At 41.7% G+C, this 20,881-nt stretch overlaps 1 protein-coding gene and 1 long non-coding RNA gene across 4 annotated transcripts in view; one reads left to right on the top strand and one right to left on the bottom strand.

The window, feature by feature from the left end:
* LOC120613227 (uncharacterized) overlaps positions 1–20,881 on the bottom strand; it is a 137,789-nt gene that overhangs the window by 97,426 nt on the left and 19,482 nt on the right. For all 3 annotated transcript variants that reach the window (XR_005655619.1, XR_005655618.1, XR_005655620.1), the window contains exon 3: positions 7,146–7,221. This is a non-coding gene — a long non-coding RNA (uncharacterized LOC120613227). The remainder of the gene's footprint in view (positions 1–7,145; positions 7,222–20,881) is intronic.
* SCOC (short coiled-coil protein) overlaps positions 15,347–20,881 on the top strand; it is a 30,511-nt gene continuing 24,976 nt past the window's right edge. Inside the window, exon 1 of the mRNA XM_039875826.1 lies at positions 15,347–15,416. Coding sequence (XP_039731760.1) covers positions 15,347–15,416 — 70 coding nt within the window. The remainder of the gene's footprint in view (positions 15,417–20,881) is intronic.

The following is a 20,881-nucleotide window of genomic DNA, read 5'->3' on the forward strand; positions in this document are numbered from 1 at the left end:
ATTACGTAAAGGATCCCTAAATCGGATGCTTCCTTATTTCAGATAGGCTGCTCCTGCCTCTCAGACATGGAAAATCCCGGCCTCTCCCCTTGGCAGCAGTGTTCCCAGGATGCCGTAGTGGGTGCACTCCCAGCTACCTAACTACAGCTGGCTGGATTCCTACCTCACGAGGTTATGGTCAATCTTAAATAAATCACAAGGAATGATAAATCTTTCAGGAATCTTCACTTCATGTGCAATAGATCTGCATCCTTGTTTGACATGAGTAAGAATTCATTGCCAAAGCAGCACCCAGCGGACTCAGAGCATTCAGTACAGGTTCTAGCCTGGGAAGGATTCTTTCCTCTCCCTCTATCCTAGAGTTCCGGCCTTGGACCACGTGGTAGAAATTTTCTCCCTTTTGAAAGTATTGGGAAGTAGCTGCCACCCCCTCTCACCCTGTCGCCTCTTCCCGCAGGGCCAAGCAATACCATATCTGCTTCGGGAAGCTGGAAGGACTAAGCATGAGGAACTCAGCCCTTTCTCCCTTTCTTTTGAGAACTTCCTGTCTGAAGATGGGTGTGCTGTGCTCACCTCCTGCCTCTTGGGTGGCAATCATGAAGGGGCTGGAGCCTGCCTGCTGGGAGGGCTAGGTCTAAAGACCTAGCTCTTACTTTGTTCCCATGGAGGGACACAGTAGATGAGGGTGACGCAGCTGTTTTGCTATGTATGTACAGCATACATATGTGTGTACATGTACATATGTCTGCAGAGCCAACTTCCCTTAGGTGAGGTGTACAGTTTTCGACTTGGGGGAAAGCATTAGGGAGTCTGACTGTGGCCACAATGCAGCCTTACTCTTCAATATAGCTTTATCACTAATAAAACATATTTTAAAAGCATCGTTTGTCTGATTTTTGCAATTGTTTCCCAGTAGCACTTGTAAAACTACATCTGCATTCAATTCAATTAAACTAATATTCAACTACCTACTCTATAAATACCCCGAGGGGAAGAACAAGTTAACTCATTCCCATATAATAAGTGAATGAATCTATATCATGCAATTAACGTCTCCCAACTACCTACCACGAGCAAGTCTAAAGCCAAGAGAAATAGGAGGGCCACCCTAGATAAGTTCTTAGGATGATGTCCAGGGTGAGGATGGAGATCTCGAGCTCCACGATCCAATTTACAGTGGATTTTGTCTCAATGTTGGACGCACTATGCAACTTCCTCTCTCCTCCGGGTAGACCAGGGCATGTGTTGGTAGCAGCTCTGTGGTGTGGGTAGCGGGTGGCTCAGGGTCAGCGCATGAGTTCATCCTTTCTCCACCTCAACCGAAAGATGGTGGGTGGGTCACTAACAGTCTTTTTTTCTTAGATTCCTCACCTGGGAAATTGAGACAATATCCATATCATTGTGGGAATGAGGGAATTGTGTAAAGATCTTAGAACAATCTCTGGCAGGTAGTAAGTCCTCAATAAATGTTAGTGGTCATCATCGATAGTAATAAAATATTTTTCTGTCACCAAAAATAGCCCATGAGGATGCATCTTTAGAATGTGTCAATGAGAAAATATGCTTTGCTTTTAAAATAATTTTGTTTGGCAAACATTTTAGTAGGAACACTTTATGTGAGAAAAAGCTATATAGCTTTCTAGCAAATATGAATTGGAATTTACTTGCTAAAAAATAGAAATGCCATTTTTATTGCTTTCCACACCCACGCCATCTGAAGGAACATTTCTTAACTGCTTCTGCCCAAAGACACATGTCAGACTTAAGATCTAGTGACAAGTGCCTCCTGAAAGTCTTGACATGGGCCCCTGCATGGGGGCATTTCTAATTTTGAAATGAGCTACGTGGTTCAAAAGCTCCATGCTTTCCAACAAGTAGATGATTGATGAGACTTTCTCGTTCACTGATCAAGCTTGGTAGAAAGGAAAAACAGGAACTAAAAATACCGTTTGTGCTTGAACTAGGGGCACAGCGAGTGAAGGGAAACCCAGATTTGCATATGTGATTGCATAAATACACATTTAATTGGTCTTTTGAAGTAAAATTATCCTTAAATCTAGGGATTTTTGTTGTCTTATCTCATACACATGCAGTTGTTACTACAGAGAGCAGAATGCTTCTTTGCTGATTTTTTTTTTTTTTTAATCTCAAAATACTGGTCATTACACCATCTAGGAATTTTGCAGCCTCTAGAACTAGCAAGAAAGAAACTCATTTGAAGGTCACGTCAGCCTTCACATGAATTTTCTGCAAAACTGAGATGACATTTTATATGTTAACTAAGTAAGGGTGACATAATAAATGACGGTCATTTAGGTTCTGTCTCTGTCCTCCAGCTGGAATATCAGGTGAAGGGCTCCTTAGAGTACCTCTCGCTAAGTCAGTCCTCCATCTTTTCATGTCAAGGGATCCTCATGTCATCGGATGCATTTGTCCTCAATTGTTGCATTTCTACGTGAACAAATAAACTAACAGTCACTAACCCGAAGTTTATCCTGCAAGCAAAAAGTTGTCAAACTGGAAATGTGGATTTTAAACTTAGCATATGAGCTGGTGTGGAGAGTAACAAGAACAGAAAATTCATCTCTTTTATTGCAAATCTTCCATCTGTATCTGAGAGAGAGGAGTCTCAGATCCCAGGATCTAAGCTCGTATCCTGGGGGGAAGCCATTAAGTTCAAGGCCATTAAATTCAAGGAAAGCCAAGGAAAAAGGCAGTAAGTCATCATTTCATGGGAGAATTGGGTCCCATTCTTTCTGTGCGTTTGGGATTCCAGTGCTTCCCATGAGTGAGAACTCAGCCCATAACGGGAGCCATATATGACACTGGGGAACAAAATATCAACAGCGATCCTCTCTCTTGCGTATGAATCTCAAGGAGACAGGCAGCTAAGAGTAGCAGATGTAGAAGTTGACAGAGAAGCTGGCCAGGTGTTTGGTAGAAGAGACACTAGTCTCAAGAGCAATGAGAAGTTGGTCTTGGAGAGCAGCGAGATGACCAGGGCTGCATAGCCATGAATGTCCCTCCAATTCTCCAGGCTCTGTGGCTGCCGAGATGGTTCCCCACCATTGCCATTTCCCCCTCATTTGTCTATTCTTACGATAACTCCCTAGTGCCAAATGGGTCTGAGTCCCTCGAACCCAAGAGAATCAAACACTGGATCACACTTTCCCTGAAGAATCTGAGGGCGAGGTGACCACTCCGTGTTCCCATAATATCTGGGGACGCCTGAAAAAAGAACCTAAAAAATCTCCTGAAAAGAACGTGATATTCTCTCTTTCTCAGTGAGTGAAATAATCAAAATGCAAACCCCTATCCTTCTCCCGGATGTCAACAGACATTCCTTTTCTAGGGGGAAGTTACCTTGGAGTATTGGTACACAGTAGTAGACTGCAGCTTAAACATTTAAAAGGGAAGAAGAGCGTGGCTATGAATATCTAGCACTGACTGAGCAGTGCCGCTGGCTCTGTACCGCGTTACCTAATCTAGTCCTCACAATAACCCTTTGATATCGGTGTTGTCTTACCCTCCCCCTCCCATTTTTTTTTAAGTTTTAGTGACTAACCAGAAGTCACACAACTAGAAAGTGGGCTTCAAACTCAGTTTTAACTCTAGAGCTTGAGCTCTTAACCAGTGTGCTGTAATAGGAGCAAATTCTTTAAAAAGACATTTCGCCCAGTCTCTAGATGGGACACTGTCTGTCCCTAGTAATGTCTTCCACTAGCAGGTCCAGAAGCAGCCCACGACCAGCCTCTAGGCCCTCTCAGTGACACTCACACAATCTGGTGGGACCAGGGTGTTTCCTGAACTCCAGTAAATCACCAGGAATAATCTTCATCTCTGAGCTCTTTGAACTTCAACCTAGACTTTTACAGGTCTCTACCTGGCTCTTGCTTTTTACTTTAATTTCTAAGAGAGTCCTGGCTTCTGGCCTTACTTCCTCCAGGGATGAGAAGAAATGCTATAATATGATTTTATTAGATAGGAGAAATAGGAGTGGTGTAACATACACAGCAGCCTTAAGAGATCAGGTTGCTGTGACCTTCGGGGTGGTGAGAAATGTACAGAAACCAGAATGCGAGTTCCACGAGCAGGTTTCTGACTATTTCTCCACAATGGCGTCTGGCGGACGCTCTGGAAAACGCAATGCGAAATGTGTTATCCTCACAATGCTTATTCTCAGTCAGTTGCGGTCTCGGGGGCAGAAACACCAGCAAAATCCGCACCTCTCTGCTCTGCAATGTCAGGGGCCTCTCATCAATACGCTGGCACCCGGCCTCAGTCAAGAGAACTGAATGGGAGAATTGCGGTAATTCTCTCAATTGTTCACTTTGGGGACATTTTCATTCAGATGCTTATGTGTGTTTCACAAGATCCTTCTCACACCCTCAGTGGGAGGCGGGGTCAGGAGGAGGACAGCTTCCCAAGTCAATTACCACTTCCCGAGGAGGAAACCCAGGGACCCAGCTATAGATTCGCAAATACACTTGTTCTTTAGTTATTTGCAATGCATATATATATATATATATACATATATATATATATATGGCACTATATGTTTTCACAGAAATGTGTTTGCTTTTACAAGCATCTTTGCAAGAACATACCTTCTGCTTAAAAGAGTCAAACTGGGCCTTTGTTTCAGCGTCCTAATTGAAACAACTAACACAGAGACCAGGAGAGAACACGGGTTGTCAGGGAAGGGGTGGGCAAACGGAGCTTGTTCTGGGGAGGCACAGTTTCCAGAATCACCTGGATAATTCATTCAAAGTGCCTTTCCCCTGCTGTCTCTACCACCCTGCCCCCCAAGAAGGAATCATTACAATTGAGAGCATATTCTCAGATGCATTGGAGTGGAAAAAAAATCTTGAATCGCTAGAGTCCAAAACATTTGCAAGCAAAACAGAATGATAACTAGGGCGCTGGGAGTGGTGTCCCTCAGCAGCAGGTATGGTTCTCAGACCACACATTCAGGTGTGCAAGCAACATTCGATCTCTGTTTTCTAGAAAACTAGTACGGTGGACTTTGTGCCCCACTCTTTCCAGGCTTGTGAGAAAATATAATCTCCTCATTCATTCCTGGGGGATTCCCTTTCTCCCTAAAGGTCACGTCAGGTGTCCAGTGCATTTTGCCGTGTGAAGGCTTTCTGTGGAGGTGGAGAGCTCTGGCACTTGTCATCTGTCCCACGGGTTTCTGCTAAGATTTCCATTGTCTTTGGTCCTAAAGGCTTTTCAGGACTGGTGGCACTTTCTGCTTCCAAGCCACACCTCAGATGGGAACCTGCTGTGAGGCGGCTTAGGGGTTCTGTCTGCCTGGATGCGCGTCCCCGATGCGCGTCCCCGATGCGCGTTCCCCGATGCGCGTGCCGGACGCGCGCGCCGCAGCACTTCCCACTGCGGTTCCCGCCGCCTCCTTTCTGCTCCTTTCCGAAGCGTCCCTTAAAACTTTGGTCCTGGCGTAGAACTAGTCTGGGAAAGGCTCTTTTTCTGTCTGTTACCCTCTTTGCTTCTTCCTATAAACCCTTACGCTCTTCTTTCTCTGAAAACCTTCTAAGTTCTATGGGCGCAGGCTTCTGGAAACAAAACCCAGAAATTCTTGGAAGTTACTTCTTCCTGCCCTACCACAAACCTCCCCTGCAGCGATGAAACACAGAATCGGCTCCAAATTTGAGTAAGAGAAACATACAGAAAAGAAAATATATATACTGACCCCAAACATTATGCCATCACACTTTTATGCCCTCTTCATTGGCAACTGCCAGTTTTAGTCTCCAAATACACTCCGATGTTTCTGGACTGTTGCAAAAAAACCCTCCAAAACTTTCCAGATCAAGTTAATGCTGACGAAATTTAAATTTTAAAACATAAACAAGGTTTTGGTTAAAGGTCAGGGAATTAAGCGCTTATCAAAGCATCGTTCCCACCCTTACAATAGGATAAACTTCAAATTAACTTTTCTTGAACCTCCCAGAGAACTAATATCGCAGGCAAACAACTAACTTAAAACTAAAAGAAAGACAAAGGCCTGCAGGGAGAAATGGGATTCAAGCCTTTGCTGCCCTGAGACAGATGCTGCCGAATCCCCATAAAAGCTGGTAAGAAGATTAGACTAAAAATGTTTAAAGTATTGTTAAAGGCCAAGTGTGCGCTGGCATGAGAGTGTGAAGTCCCAGGGGGCTGCAGACACAGGAGGGTTCCCACCCTCTCGTGGGTTTTTCCTGTGAGCACACCAGGTGCTCACAGGGATGATCAGGTAAAGAATCCTAAGACAGTGTCCTGGAAGATGATACCAGGGAAAGAGGACACAGCAGCTGCTGCCTAAGTCATAAACTATAAACGTGCGCTGTTATTATTGTCACATTTAACTCATTGGATTGGAATCACCCGTTTCCTTATTTTACTTTAAGCTCAACCGGTCTATGAGCTCTTGGAGAGCAGGGAAGGTCGCTTCCTCCCCTCTGTACCCACAGCCCTGAGCACACAACACTCAATCAACGCGGTTTTGAACTGAAGAGAGGGAAGAGAATTGGAAAATTGTTCAAGAGAGAGCAAAGGGATCGCGACCAAGCAAAGGGACGAAAATGAGTCATTTTCACTCTGGAGTGGAGGACAGTTAATATCTGTACGCCGTCTTAGACTAAACCTCTGTACCCAACACATTTTCATCTCAAAGGCACTTAACAAATCGTTCCTCATCGTTTCTCTGGGTGGACTACTGGTAGCGATTCTGTAAGACTGCTGCCAAACAGACCCGAATGCTGACAAGCGAACCTATTTTTAAAAAGTCTTACCTGAGGTGCTGGAAATGTTTTTGATCTGGGTTTAGGATATATATCAAATATCTATAACCTTGCCATTTTCACACGTTATATAGCGTTATACCTCAAAAGAAAATTTGCAAAGCCCTTTGCCCATCGTTTGCAGTCCACTCTGACGCACGTTCACAAGATCACCGGTGCTACCAGCACAGGCCTCTCCCTGGTGCCGTACAGACTTCTGCTCCCAAAGGCATCCTGTCTGAATGTAGCAGGTAATCACGGATTCCAAACACTGAAGCTTTTTGTTAAGGAACACCCAAATTCATGTTCACGAAATCTATCCACCAGAGGGAGCCAACATAGCCAGGAAAATAGGAACAGACTGACCTTAGCAAGCCAGCGGTCAAGCTCTCCACACAGGGACTGCAGACTCAACACGAGCAGGTATCCAATTTCTTGGTTCCTAGGAGAACATGTGAAAATTTACTGAGGTCAGATTTAATTCATGGATTTATTTTTCTTGTCAACAGTAGACAAGTTTTAACAATAAGAGGCAAGTGACTTTGGAGGTATTACCACTAATAGATGCTTAGTAAGGATGTGGTTACAAAAATAAAGACAACTCACCTTTGAAAAATCACTTTACAGACTAGAAAGAATATTCAGGTGGAGAAGTGAGTGCTGGTAGTTTTTCTCCTTAATACAAGAATTTATAAATATAGTTTATGCCTGTTAGTTTCGATTGCATTGCATTGAGGTAGGACCACCAGTAGCATGTATGCAAATTAGAAAAAGCCACACCTGTCAGGTCTGGGCATGGCTCGGTGTGCGCAGCATGGGACAGATTTCAGGCCCCACTTTTCCCTACTAGGCAGCTCTGTACAGGGACGACTGCACATCTATATGTGGCAGCCCAGCTCTGGGCAGTGGTGGCTCCAAGGGGATGCGTGGGGGAGTTTTTAATCCTCCTTCCCCCTAGTTCTTCGATAAGGATGATGATATTTACTTAACCTCATGTCAATGCAGCTCCAAGACAAGTTGCCCACCTGCCCCCAGGGTCCAGTCAGAATCCTGACCTGAAATTTTTCCTATAGCGAAATTCCGGATCCAGCATGAAGCTACGGAAAGGAACATTTTCTATCCTGTTCTCCTCTGCTTCCATCTACCCAGCTGGAACGGCCTCATATTTTCCAAGCTGCCTTTTTCTTTTGAATTTCCATTTTCTGATCACTTTCCAGCTCCCGACTTTTGTGACCATGAGTTTTTCTCATTGGCTAAACATTTTTGTAGCGGGAAATTGAAATTAGATATTTACTTAAACACCTTGCATGTGACTACTTCTCAGTCCTCACCCGGTTTGACCTGACAACAGTTCTTCACCCCTTGGATCACTCTGTCCTTTGGAAAGTTGCTTTATTTGGCTCCTAGGACGGCTCCTGATTGGTCTCCTGAATTGATTCCTCCTCATATTCTTGATGTCTAAGTGTTGACGTTCAAGAATCATCCTCTCCTCTGCTCCGTCTGCACCACGGTCTAGGCATTTTCATCCAGCCCATGGATTTGACACACTATCACAGAAAATGCTCAAATTCATATTTCCTCCAGCCTCTGCCCTGAGCTCTAGACTCACATTCAACTGTCTGCTCAACGTCTCTAGTTGGACGTTTAAAGGCATCTCGAACTTGACATGCCCCAAAGCAAACCTTCCTTTTCTTCCCCCACCATCTGCTCTTCCCACTGTCTTTCTCACCTGAGCAATGCGACCTTCTTTTTCAGTTGCTCATACCAAAAACTTTGGAGCCATCCTTGGCTCACCTCTTTTTTTCCTCTCTCCCCACCTCAGGAAAGGCTGTTATTTCAGATTTGAAAGATGTCCATAATTGGATCACTTCATACTATCCCTCCACAGCTATCACTGAGGTTTATGGCCTCACCTCTTGGCCTGGATTTTTGCAAATCTTCTAATTCGCTCCCCTGATTCTATTCTTCCTCCCCTCCCCGTCTCTAACCAAAGTCCATTTTCTTCACTATAGTCAGAGTGACTCCAAATGAATCTAAGTGAGATCGTGAAGTTAAGTAAGGTCATGCATGTGTCGCACCTCACAGAGTGGAAACCCAAGGCTTGAAAAGGTCTCTAAGCTCTGCATGGCCAGCCCCCTGCTGCACTAATGGATGTCGCTCAAGCCTCCCTGTCCTTCATGCACCTTCTTCGGACAGGCCAGGCCTGCGCCCACCTCCCGCTCTTTGAACTCGCTGGTCTCCGTCGGGAACACTCTTCCTTCAGGTGTCCTCACGCTTGCTCCCTCAACTCCTTTAGTCTCGACTCACATGTCACCTTATCAGAAAGGCCTTCCCGGACACACGCTATATTAAATAACACCACACTCATATCACTCTCTGGCTCCCTTATCCTGCATTATTTTCCTTCCTGGAACTTCATAGCACTTCTCTCCATTGTATGTGTGTGTTTTAGGGTACATGTGTTTGTACATACGTATAGTACACATATTCGTATACGTATGTTACCTTTAGACTGATCATTGTCCGTCTTCCCCTTGAAGAATGCAAGCTCTATGATAAAAAGTATTTTGTGTCATTCATTGTTATATCTCCAGTGACTAGGAAAATGCCTAGCAAATAGCAGGTATTAAATAAATATTTGTCGAATGAATCTAGGCAGTTGATTTACTGACTAAAAGTTACATGCAATATATAAAGTAAAACATGTTAAGACTTGCCTTAAATTTTCCCGTGTTGCCAAAGCAGAATTGAGCATCTTGAAAGGCATTTCAAGAAGTACAGTATTTCCCCTTGAGGCACAGTGAAATCACCTAATGTCTGATGAACGCTGGAGTGAAATCTGCCATCTTTGTGCTCTGTGAGTGGATTTCCTAAAGGTAACTGGGCAAAACGGGAGCTACTGACTAACATTACCTTGACCTTGTGTTGAATCACAAAACATTATATTTACTACATGTTTGTTTGTTTTTACCAATTGCTATCACATTCGATTACTCAATAGGATTTGCATACATGTTATATGACCATTCGAATGAGTATATTATGAATATCATGGTTCACTGTTACACAGGCTTAAGAATTCAGACTGATGTCTTATGAAGAAATATCCATCAGCGAAGTCCAGAATTGTCTTTCTATTGATCGTTCTATTGTCAAAGTTAATTGTTTAGAAATTCTTTGATGTGAGCTGTTAGCACATTAAAGTATATTTACTGAAATGGAATACGATTTCAGTGACATATAATTTATATGTACTTGTGAAAACCGAATAGATAATGTGAAACAGGGTATGATTAAGAAAAAATTTTCACATAAAAAACCACACTAATAGCTAACCTGGTTAGTAGCCTGAAGAAGAATACAAATCTAAAATTTCCTGATATTTTCTTTCTTACATATTTTACTGTTTGATCTTTACTTTAAAATGAACATGGAGAGGTAAAGATACAATAGTAATCAGATTGTATATTTTAATGCCTGTGTACTATAGAGGCCATGCACCGTGGTGGTTGGAATGTGGGCTTTGGCTTATCCTGCCTACACGAACCCTGGATCTGCCTCTGCCAAGCCGTGGGTGTCGGGTGAATCATTCTGTCCACGCGTTTCTGTTTCCTTACAAGGTCGTTGTTGAGGGATAATGAAATGGTTCTAGGTTAAACCCTTAGAATGGTGTTAAGCAAAGAATAATCACTCAATAAATACTAGCTATTATTATCGGCTACATACAATGAAAATGAGGTTCTGTCATAACATCTACCTTTGTAGCTAATGGGTTGAATTAATCCAATTTGCAAAAATTTGTCAAAAATATCCAAATAGTTTCACGTGAAATTACTCCTAAGGAAAGAGAATCTTTTATACAGCAGAGGAATGCTCGGCACCTTTGTTAGAGATGCTGGTTTCTCTCCAGGAATCTACTGTCTACACACACTTCAGATGTCAGAACTGGTACTCAGAGCCCTTAGAAGTGTTTCCTGAGTTATGCTTAGGAAAAGCTCTGAGATGGCCCACAGCAAACATTGGCTTCCAACATGCTTCATTATTGATATCGATATTTCGAGGACGTGACAAAGGGATTAGGAGAATCCTAATTAGTTTACTAATTCTCTTCATTTATACCTTCTTCAGCTCCGTTACCCCAACACCCATTAATACGCACACAGGCGCACACACACACATACATTTATGACTCATATTCCCCATTTGAAAAATAGATGATTTCTTATATAAGCACACTAACCTGTTTATGCTTTTGAATCCTCTTTTAGGGAAGCTTATATTATTATAAAGATTTGTATCCTTACCTTAACCTCATTTCTAGCCATATTAATTCTCTGAGACATGGTAGATATAATACAAGGTCCATTCTAGCCTTATTCATTCTATGATACAAGGTAGACTAGTCTTATGTTGAATTTGAAATTGTAGAGTATGTTAAGATTTCAGGTAATTAATTCAATTCGTTCATTTATTTGTATTATGGATAATTTTTTTTTCCTAGTTGGATTTTCTTAATCTTTTTTTTTTTAATTGAAGTAAAATTCACATGACATGCGATTACCCATTATAAAGTATATGATTCAGTGGCATTTAGCCTATTCCCAATATGGTTAAACCACCACCTCTTTCTAGTTCAAAACTATCATCATCTCAGAAACACACCCCATGTCCGTCTAATACTCACTACATATTCCCTCCTCCCCCTTACCCTGTTTTCTGCCTCTGTGGACCTGCCTATTTTGGATTTATCATATAAAAAGGATAGTATACAATGTGACTTTTTGTGTCTAGCTTCTTTTACTTAAGTTGTAGCATGTATCAATACTATGTTCCTGTTTGTTGTTGAATAATAACCCCATTATGCTTATATATCACAATTTTTTTTATCCATTCATCCATTGATGGGCATTTAAGTTGTTTTCACCTTTTGGCTTCTATGAAAAATGCTGTTATAAACATTCGTAAACAAGTTTCTGTATGGACATATATCTTCGTTTCTCTTTGGTATACACCTAGGAATGGAATTGTCGAGTCATATGTATCTAACTTTTTGAGGAAGTGCCAAAATGTTTTCCACGGTGGCTGCATCATTGTACATTACCACTACCGGCAATGTACAAAGGTTCTTATTTCTCCATATCCTTGCCAATGCTTGTTTTACATTTTCGTTGTTGTTTTTATTAAAGCCATCCTAGTAGGTATGGAGTGGTAGCTCATCGTTTTGATTTTCATTTTCTTAATGATTAATGATATTAAACATCTATTCATGTGCTTATTGATCATTTGTGTATCTTCTTTGGAGAGATGTCTGTTCATGTTCTTTGCCCATTTTAACAATTGGGTTGTTTTGTCTTTTTGTTGTTGAGTTGTAAGAGTTCTTTAAATATTCTGGATATTAAACCCTTATCAGATATGTGGTTTGCAAATATTTTCCCTCATTCCGTATGGTGCCCTTTCACATTCTTGATAATGTTCTTTAACGCACAAATGTTTTTAATTTTTATAAAGTCCAATTTATCTATTTGTTTCTTTTGTTGCTCACGATTTTGGTGTCAAATCTAAGAATCCATTGCCAAATTTAAGCCAATCCTCAAATTCATATGGAACTGCAAGGAACCCCGAATAGCCAAAACATTATTTAAAAAAGAAAAAACAAAGTCGGAATACGCACACTTCCTATTTCAAAACTTACCACAAAGCTATAGCAATCAAAACAGTGTGATACTGACATAAGGACAGACATATAGATCAATGGAATAGAACTGAGATTACTAAAATAAACCCAAACATCTATGGCCAAGATTTTTGACAAGGATGCCAAGATCATTCGATGGGAAAAAGAATTTCCCCTTCATCAAATGGTGTTGGGACAACTGGATATCCAAATGCAAAAGAATGAAGCTGTACCCCTACCTCATTTCATATACAAAAATTAACTCAAAATGAATCAATGACCTAAACATAAGAGCTAAAACAATAAAACTATTAGAAGAAGACAAAGCTCAGGGTGAATATTTACCATGGATAATTTAAATCCACTCCAGTTAAAAGTGAACATCTTCTCTGTCATAACTTTTGCCCAAAGACTGGGGATGATAGCAACACTGACTGACTTGAGTTTTTATCTCTTTTCATTCCTGTATCCATTAGGACAGATACTTCATGAAAAACGTCCTTGAAGGCAATCAGAAAGAAGGCAAGGAATCCAGCGCTTAGGCTAATCCTAACAAAAAGGACAATTGGCTGTGAGTAACAAAACTAAAACCCAAATACACAATTTAAACCAAAGGCACCTTTTGATTTCTAAATTCTTTCTCCAGGTGGATTGATTCATCCCCTTCACTACCCAGTAATTTCATCAGGAGTGGTTAACACAGTGGTTAAGAGCATAGACCCTGGATCCAGAGGGCCTGGATTCCGATCACTTAGTAGTCTCTACCACTTACTTGGCTGCTTGTCTTTTATTTAATCTCTCTCTATGCCTCATTTTGGACAAGAATATAAGTGCCTACCTCGTGGACTTGTCGCCTAGCACACAGTAAGCATTTGTTAAGTGCGTGCTACTATTTCTAGGACTGACAGAGGATGGATTAGGCAAGAGATATATTTCTATGCTTCCTAAAGTACTGGTCCACGATTACACATAGAGTTGCTAGAAAATGTAACTCATGTGACAGTTATGATCACGTGCCTTGTAGACCTCCAACTACAGGGAATGTGACTGACCAAGGGCTCCAGCTACTGTGCTCCGAAATCCACCACCCCATTTGCAGAGGCCTGACTTCCCACCATCCGCTCCCGCCAGTAGCTAACCATTGCAGGAATGCCAAGGGAACCCACTCCTGGGTGGCATGGGAGCCCTCTTATGATCAACGTCGGCTCAAGTGCTCTTTGACAACCTTGCTGAAACTTCCCTCGTCTGAAGGACAAGCGAGACGATGCACCGTTCCGTGTGTTTGCTATGGGTCAGTCTTGCATCGTGGTCCGGTGGCTCTCCCAGGCTTTCCGGGCTTCCTCTCTCTTTTCTCTCACCCTTTTAATCTCATCTTAGTGTCTGATTCTTAGAGGACTTGGACTAACACAGTCTATCATTCGAAGCTCTCTTAGATATGGCCTCGATCTATATTCCATCGCATTTCCTACCTCTAATATATAGGTATCTTCCACTCTTGGTTCCCAAATGTGCTTAATGCCTTCCCAACTCTGAGCCTTTGCCCACGCCCCTTCACTGAGAAAGCACTCGCCACCTGGCCATCTACACCTACTGCATACCATTTGTCATTGATCGTGCATCTCAAATGTCACCTTCTCTAAGCTTTTCAGGATCTGCCAGCCAGGAACACATTTTCTCTTCTGTAAACCTCCAGGACTTTTGACTTTGAGCTTTTTTTATAAGCTTATTAACAGCAATAACTATTTCTTACTTTGAACCCTCCAAAGTCCCCAGCTTGTACAGAATAGGCACTCAATATTTGTAGAATGTAATTGGAAAATGAGAAATTCTAGTCTAGTGAATCTAATTTTTTAACATTCAGGATTTCCGACAGCTCACATCCATTTGGCTTGATACAGCAGTAGTGACCTCAAAAAGAAAAGAAAAGAAAAAATCTACTGTATCAAAGCATTTAGAGCTGAACATGGCTGTAGTAACTCACTTATAATATCTGCTTAAAATTCTTCATTAAATTTGGCTGATTTTTTTTCCCCTAAAAAAGAGAGAGGACATGAAATTCTCAAATAGTTTTGGGTTTGTCTATGTACATAAATGTGGACTAGGGGATCAAAAAAAAAAAAAGAGTTGTAAAAGAATGCTTCTTCCTTCAAAAAAGTCCTTTGCCCTAAAGGCTAACAAGGCTGACATTCCTCCCTGGGGCTCCTCCAGAAACACAGAAGGGAGGTCCTGTCATTTTAATGAACCTTCACAGGGTGAGGAATATACACAGTAATATGATCGGCACTGATGAGCGCAACACATAGAGAATCGTATTTCCTCACATACGCCTGATCGTCTGCGGTCATTATTGTGGTTGACATTTATCGAGTGCACGTTACTCACTTTTAATTCTTACCACAGGACCTATCCTCATACAGGACAGGAAATTGAGGCTGTTTGACCAAGTCATGATGCTAGGTCACTGACCAAATTCCTTGAGAAGTTTATTGTAGGTGTTGAAATGAGAAGCTTATGGTATAAAATTCAATTTCTTTCCCCAACTTTACCCTGGTTCTTTTTTTGGCAATGTTCTTGGGCAGCTCAGCCCAAGGAAACCGTCACTGGATCGAAGGCAAGGCTTGGCATCTAGCCAGCGTACAGCACTAGTGCCAGGTGGACAGCCGCAGGTAGAGGGCTGTGACTCTTTCGCTTTGGTCTCTAACCATTTCTAGTGAAGAGTGCAACTTAACTAAGAACTTCTCAGGTGGAACGCAGGAAAAGGGTGTCTAGGGCAAGGATCAGAGAGCACCTGCTCGGATACTCATTTATTAATGATTTAACAAGGGCGATCACATGAGACAACTGTCGTTTTTCCCTGCCTTCATTTTTCTAACAGACCTGAAAAGTGAACAAGATGGACGGGTCCAGCATAGAGCAAGAGGAGGACAGCACCTTCACCAACATCCCTCTTGCAGATGACATAGGTAAGGGAGAACCTGCTGAATTCTGAATCACAAAAATTTAGCAACTGCTCAGAAGTTCTTTAAAAATATAACTTCTACTATTTTTATTATAAGGGTAAAACATATTCGTGGTAGAAAACTTGAAAAAATATAGTTAGAAAAAGAGGACGAAGAGATTTTATTTAAGAGTTATTTTTCTTTTACCTTTTTAACTGATCATTGGAAAAGTTCCTGTGGTTGTATTACATGTACTTTTAAAAATAAATCAACAAACAAAATTATAAAATGTTCATTTCCTAAAAGCTCAGGAAACATGACCTCAAAGTTGTTACTAAAACGACCTATGATATTACCATATTTTGTTCAATTATAGTCATCGTCTCTGTTTTGTAAAATAATTTGATCATTTCTGAAAAATGAACTGGAATATATTGCAATTCGCTTTAAGAATTATTTCAGAAAATGTCTGGTTTTTAAGCAAGGGCAAAGTTTGCTAAATTCAACACAAGAGAAGAAAAAATTCTAAAATGCTGAGGGGAGGATAATTATCCTGAAGAAGATAACAATGCTGAATTGCACAATGTTATTTGGAAACACTTCAAGCCTATAAGTACTCACATCTTTGGGTGCGGGCGGCGGTAGCGCGTGCGTCGTATGCAGTAAAATGCGTCGTGCGTGTGTTGTTGGTGTGGTGGTGGTGGTGGTTTGCATCCAAGTTCCTTTAGCACAATCCTAGTAAGAAGCCAGCAAGACTGCAGCTAAGCAATGGGGGTTACTGATTTTGATTAACAGAGAGCAGAGCATGAATATTTAACATCAATAGCTCTTTCATTCAGCCACGCTTCTCCACTTTCTCCCTAAATGCTCAGATTCAAAAAGCCTCTTCCTAAAGTGCGGCCAGACAATTAGCACAAACCAGCAGCCAGCCGGAGCTAAGCTTCCTCTCCTGGCACCGCACAAACACGCTGGGGCCTTTGGAAATCAAAGGGAGAATTGCCAGCTTTGACTAAGGAGAAAAGGTACAAGGTTCTGGGCTGTTGGAGCAATGGGATCCCGTTGGCCTTAACATGCTCCCACCAGGGGGTTTTAGAAAGTGGCAGAGTTGCAGAAGGCAGCGAAGGAAGGAAACAAAGACTGGAGGGAAACCTGTTTCTTGGCTTCTGGAAGGCCCGAGGAGCGCGCCAGGGGAGCCCTGCAGGCCACGCGCCGTGCAGCTCGTGCGGGGTGCGTGCTGCTCGGACCTCGCTCCAGCCCGCGACTCTTCTCTCATTTCTAGGCGTGGTCTGGGCGACAAGCCTTTCCAAAACCACTCTGTCTCCTCGCGCCTCAGCCCTGCCCTCTGTGCCTTATTTTCTGCCACCCTCACGCTTCCACTGCAGACAAAAGCAGAGGAGGGCGGGGGACTTGAAGGCTGGGGTCCAGTCCACCGCTCCGGGTTTGGAGGGCCCCCCCCCCAACCCTGAGCTTGCTTGCTAACCGAGCCTGGGGCCGTGGGCAGGAGCGCAGAATGAACCCGGCTGTTGAGCGGTCCTCCGTGAGGAAGGGCGCCACCTCCTCCTGTCCTCGGTTAGAGTCACAGAAACTTACGGCACAAAGGGCTTAAAGGATGATCCAGCACGGTAATGATAGGCCACCTGAGGGACTGGTACTAATTTGTGCTGTTTCAGTACTCCAAAACGCTAACTAGAAATTGTTCGTATACTTGTAACAAGAATAAACTGAAACATCATGGTTTCCGGCTTTTGGAGATAATTGTATCGAGTTGATGTAGCACGAGTTTGCTATTGTTTTTGATAAATATAAATAGGAAAACAAATTATTAGGAAGTAAATGCAGCTTGTTTTGTAAGCATCCTTGAGTCTATGAAAGAGTAAAGCATTGAAAGGGGATGGCTTATATTATTAAAAAGTTTAGTCTCTATATAACGTATGTTATAAAAAGTTTGGTCTTAATATATGTTACTATATAATGTATACTTTATACATATCATATATATAAATATACACATATATGAAAAAGAGACCCAGAGAGGTTAAGACCGTCCTCGAGGCACGCACTGGCTAGCTACATTTTGTATTTAAACCTGCTAGACATGGAGGCTCTCATACAAGAAGATTCGCGTTTACTTCTGAATATACAGTCAGGACACAAGTATGCTGCTGCTGCTGCTGCTGCTGATTCCGTGTGTGGCTGTTTTAGACCCAGTCACTGTCCCCTCCGTCCCCCCGCCCGCCCCCACCCCATCAGGACATGGTGTCTTTCCTTAGAGGACAGCAAGAGAAAGGAGAAGAAAACATTTGCTAACCCTGGAAAAAGGTTTGGGAAGAGGACTGAAGGCATTAGTTAAACTCTGGCATATTTTTGGATTTTATTTATTTAGGGAATCCTACTTCCTGTTAGTGTGGAGGCATGAGAACTGGCAGTGACAGCAGTTACTCAAATCACAAACCAGTTGTGCTCCATAAATTCACCTGTAGGTTAGTTGTATGGATTTCAGACCAAATATCTCCATGGAAACACGGTTATAAAAGATTTGGGATTCTAGATCGGCTTTAACCCCACGGTTCCCAAACTGTGTGCCAAGGTGGCCCAGGAGACCGCAGCAAACCCACAGAAGTCTGTGGCGGCGAGTGGGGTCTCCGCCTCCATCAGTCACTGTGAGAAAGACTGGCTCGAGGCTGTGCGCAATTTCACAATGATTGAGCTACATTTCTTTCAGTGACATCTCTTTCGATGCTGGGTTTTCTGTGGTTGTGTGACAAAGGAAGTTCGGTGTAAAAATCAGTGAAGGCCAGGTAATGACGGCCTCCGTCTGAGAAGGCTGGAGGAGTTGTGACGTGCCCAAGAGGTGCGCACATCTCATAAGTAATTGTGTTTATTTAAGAATGAAATTTTTAAAAACTTGGAGTTTCTTTCGGTTTAGGCATAGTTATTTTTTTCAAAAGGTTGCTTGCTCAGTTTTAAGGACATAAGTACTTATTAAGATGGTTGGACCTAAATAGTTATGTCACGGAATTGTGTAGTATTTTCTCTTGGCCATGGAGCACTAAAAAAATTACTTAGACTTAAGAGCACTATGAACCAAGGCAGTTTGGGAATCTCTAGTCCAAGCTACACCGTAGCTGGACGGGCCTCCCCTCTGGGTGGCAGGCGTGCAGGGCAGACCAAGCATTGGATAGTACCAATCTCTCCTTTCTTCCTCTAAGTCTGCACCTCTGCCTTTGATGCAAGCACACTTTTCGGACTCTCTTTTAATCTGTCATCATTCTCAGACCCTTCTGGGAACTCCTTCGAGTGTTTCCCTAAGATTCTGCCCTTGGCCTACTTTTCTCTCTCTAGACATGCTCTCTAGATGATCTCATCCACTCCTAGTTCCATTCTCACAGTCCGTGCTGTATCCCAGTGACTCTGAAAGAGAGGTTGCAAATTCAAACAACTTTAGGGCTAGGCAATGTGTTTGTGGGATAGACGTAATGATATATCATCATTGATTTCACTCAATTTCCGAAACCAACTATTGATATTTTAGGTTTTTTTTCAGTTCATTGGGTTTTTAATCACGAATCTTTTTCTTCGGTTTTTTAAAAATTTTATTTTAATGTGGTAAGGATACGTAACATGAGATCTACCCTCTTAACAGATTTTTAAGTGTATGATACAGTATTGTTAACTATAGTCACAGTGTTTATACATCAGATCTCTAGAACTTTTTCTTTTTACATACCTAAAGTTTTATACCCATTGATTAGCCACTGCCCCTTCCCCGCCCCCTACATCCCCAGCCTTTGCAACCATCGCTGCATTCTTCGTTTCTATGAGTCTGAGTATTTTAGATACCTCATCTAAGTGGAATCATAGAGTATTTGTCCTTTTGTGGGTGGCTTATTTCACTTAGGATAATGTCCACAAGGTTCATCCATGTCGTGGCATATAGCATCATATTCTATTGTGTACATATACCACATTTTTGTTTATCCATTCATATGTTGATGGACATACAGGTTGTTTCCACATCTTAGCTACTGTGCATAGTGCAGCAACGAACATGAGATGCTATCTTGAGATCTTGATTTTCATTCTTTTGGATAAATATCCCACAGTGGGCTTGCTGGGTGATACGGTGGTTCTATTTTTAACTTTTCGAGGAACCTCCATACTGTTTTCCATAGCGGCTGTGCTATTTTACATTCCCGCCAATACTGTAAAATGCTTCCAATTTCTCCACATCCTCACCAGTACTTGGTGTGAGGTGATATCTCATTATGGTTTTGATTTGCATTTTTCTCATGATTGGTGACACTGAGCACCTTTTCACAAACCTGTTGGCTATTTGTATGTCTTCGATGAGATGTCTATTCAAGTCCTTTGCCCATTTTTAATTGAGCTTTTAGTGTTTTTATTGTGTTGTAGGAGTTCCTTATATATTTTGGAAATTAACTCTTCATCAGATATATGATTTGCAAATATTTTCTCCCATTCCGTGGGGTGCTTTTTTACTATATTGTTTCCTTTACTGTGCAGAAGCTTTTCAGTTTGATGTTGTTTATTTTTGCTTTTGTGGCCTGTGCTTTTGGTGTCATATTTGTGAAAATATTGCCAACACCAATGTCATGAAGCTTTTTCTCTATATTTTCTTCTAGGAGTTTTACAACTTCTGGTCTTATGTTTAACCTTCTTTGAGCTGCTTTTTGTGTGTGGTGTAAGATAAGGGTCCAATTCCATTCCTTTGCATGTGGATATTCAATTTTCCCAATACCATTTATTGATGAGACTGTCCTTTCCCATTGTATATTCTTGGCATCCTTGTTGAAGATCAGTTGACCCCAGGTGTGTGGATTTATTTCTGGGCTCCTTATCCTGTCCCACTGGTGTGTATGTCTGTCTTTACACCAGTACCATACTGTTTTAATTACTTTAGCTTTATAATATATTTTTATTACACAAAAAAGTCAGGCAGTGTGATGCTTCCAGCTTTGTTCTTTTATTCCCCCCAATATTGTTTTGGTTCTTTGGAGTCTTCTGTAGTTTCATATGGATTTTATAATTGTTTTCTATTTTGGTAAAAAAAAAAAAAGTCATTGAGATTTTAAGAGAGAGTACATTGAAACTATAGATTGCTTTGAGTAGTACGGACATTTTAATAACATTAAAGACTTATACAGTGAAAACTACGAAACATTTATGAAAGAAATTAAAGAAGATACAAATGAAAGGTCTTCTTACATTTTTAAACATAGCAGAAATTGTTCTTAGCATGGTTTAGTTCACAATGGTGTCTCAAGTTTAATTCTTTCAACAGGGATATGCTTTGAGTGCATATCAAATATATGGGAACTTTTTCACTCTTCATGACCATTTTTCTTGAAACACACAGTCCTCTGAACTAGATTTCGTTTTCTACTTTTGATTGAGATCAGGGAACAAGAAAAGTTTACTTTCAAGAAATGCAACAGAGGAATTGTTACGATAAATGACAACTTGTGCCG

This window comes from Pteropus medius, unplaced genomic scaffold (genome assembly GCF_902729225.1).
Source record: "Pteropus medius unplaced genomic scaffold, Ma_sr-lr_union100, whole genome shotgun sequence".
Classification (NCBI taxonomy): domain Eukaryota; kingdom Metazoa; phylum Chordata; class Mammalia; order Chiroptera; family Pteropodidae; genus Pteropus; species Pteropus medius.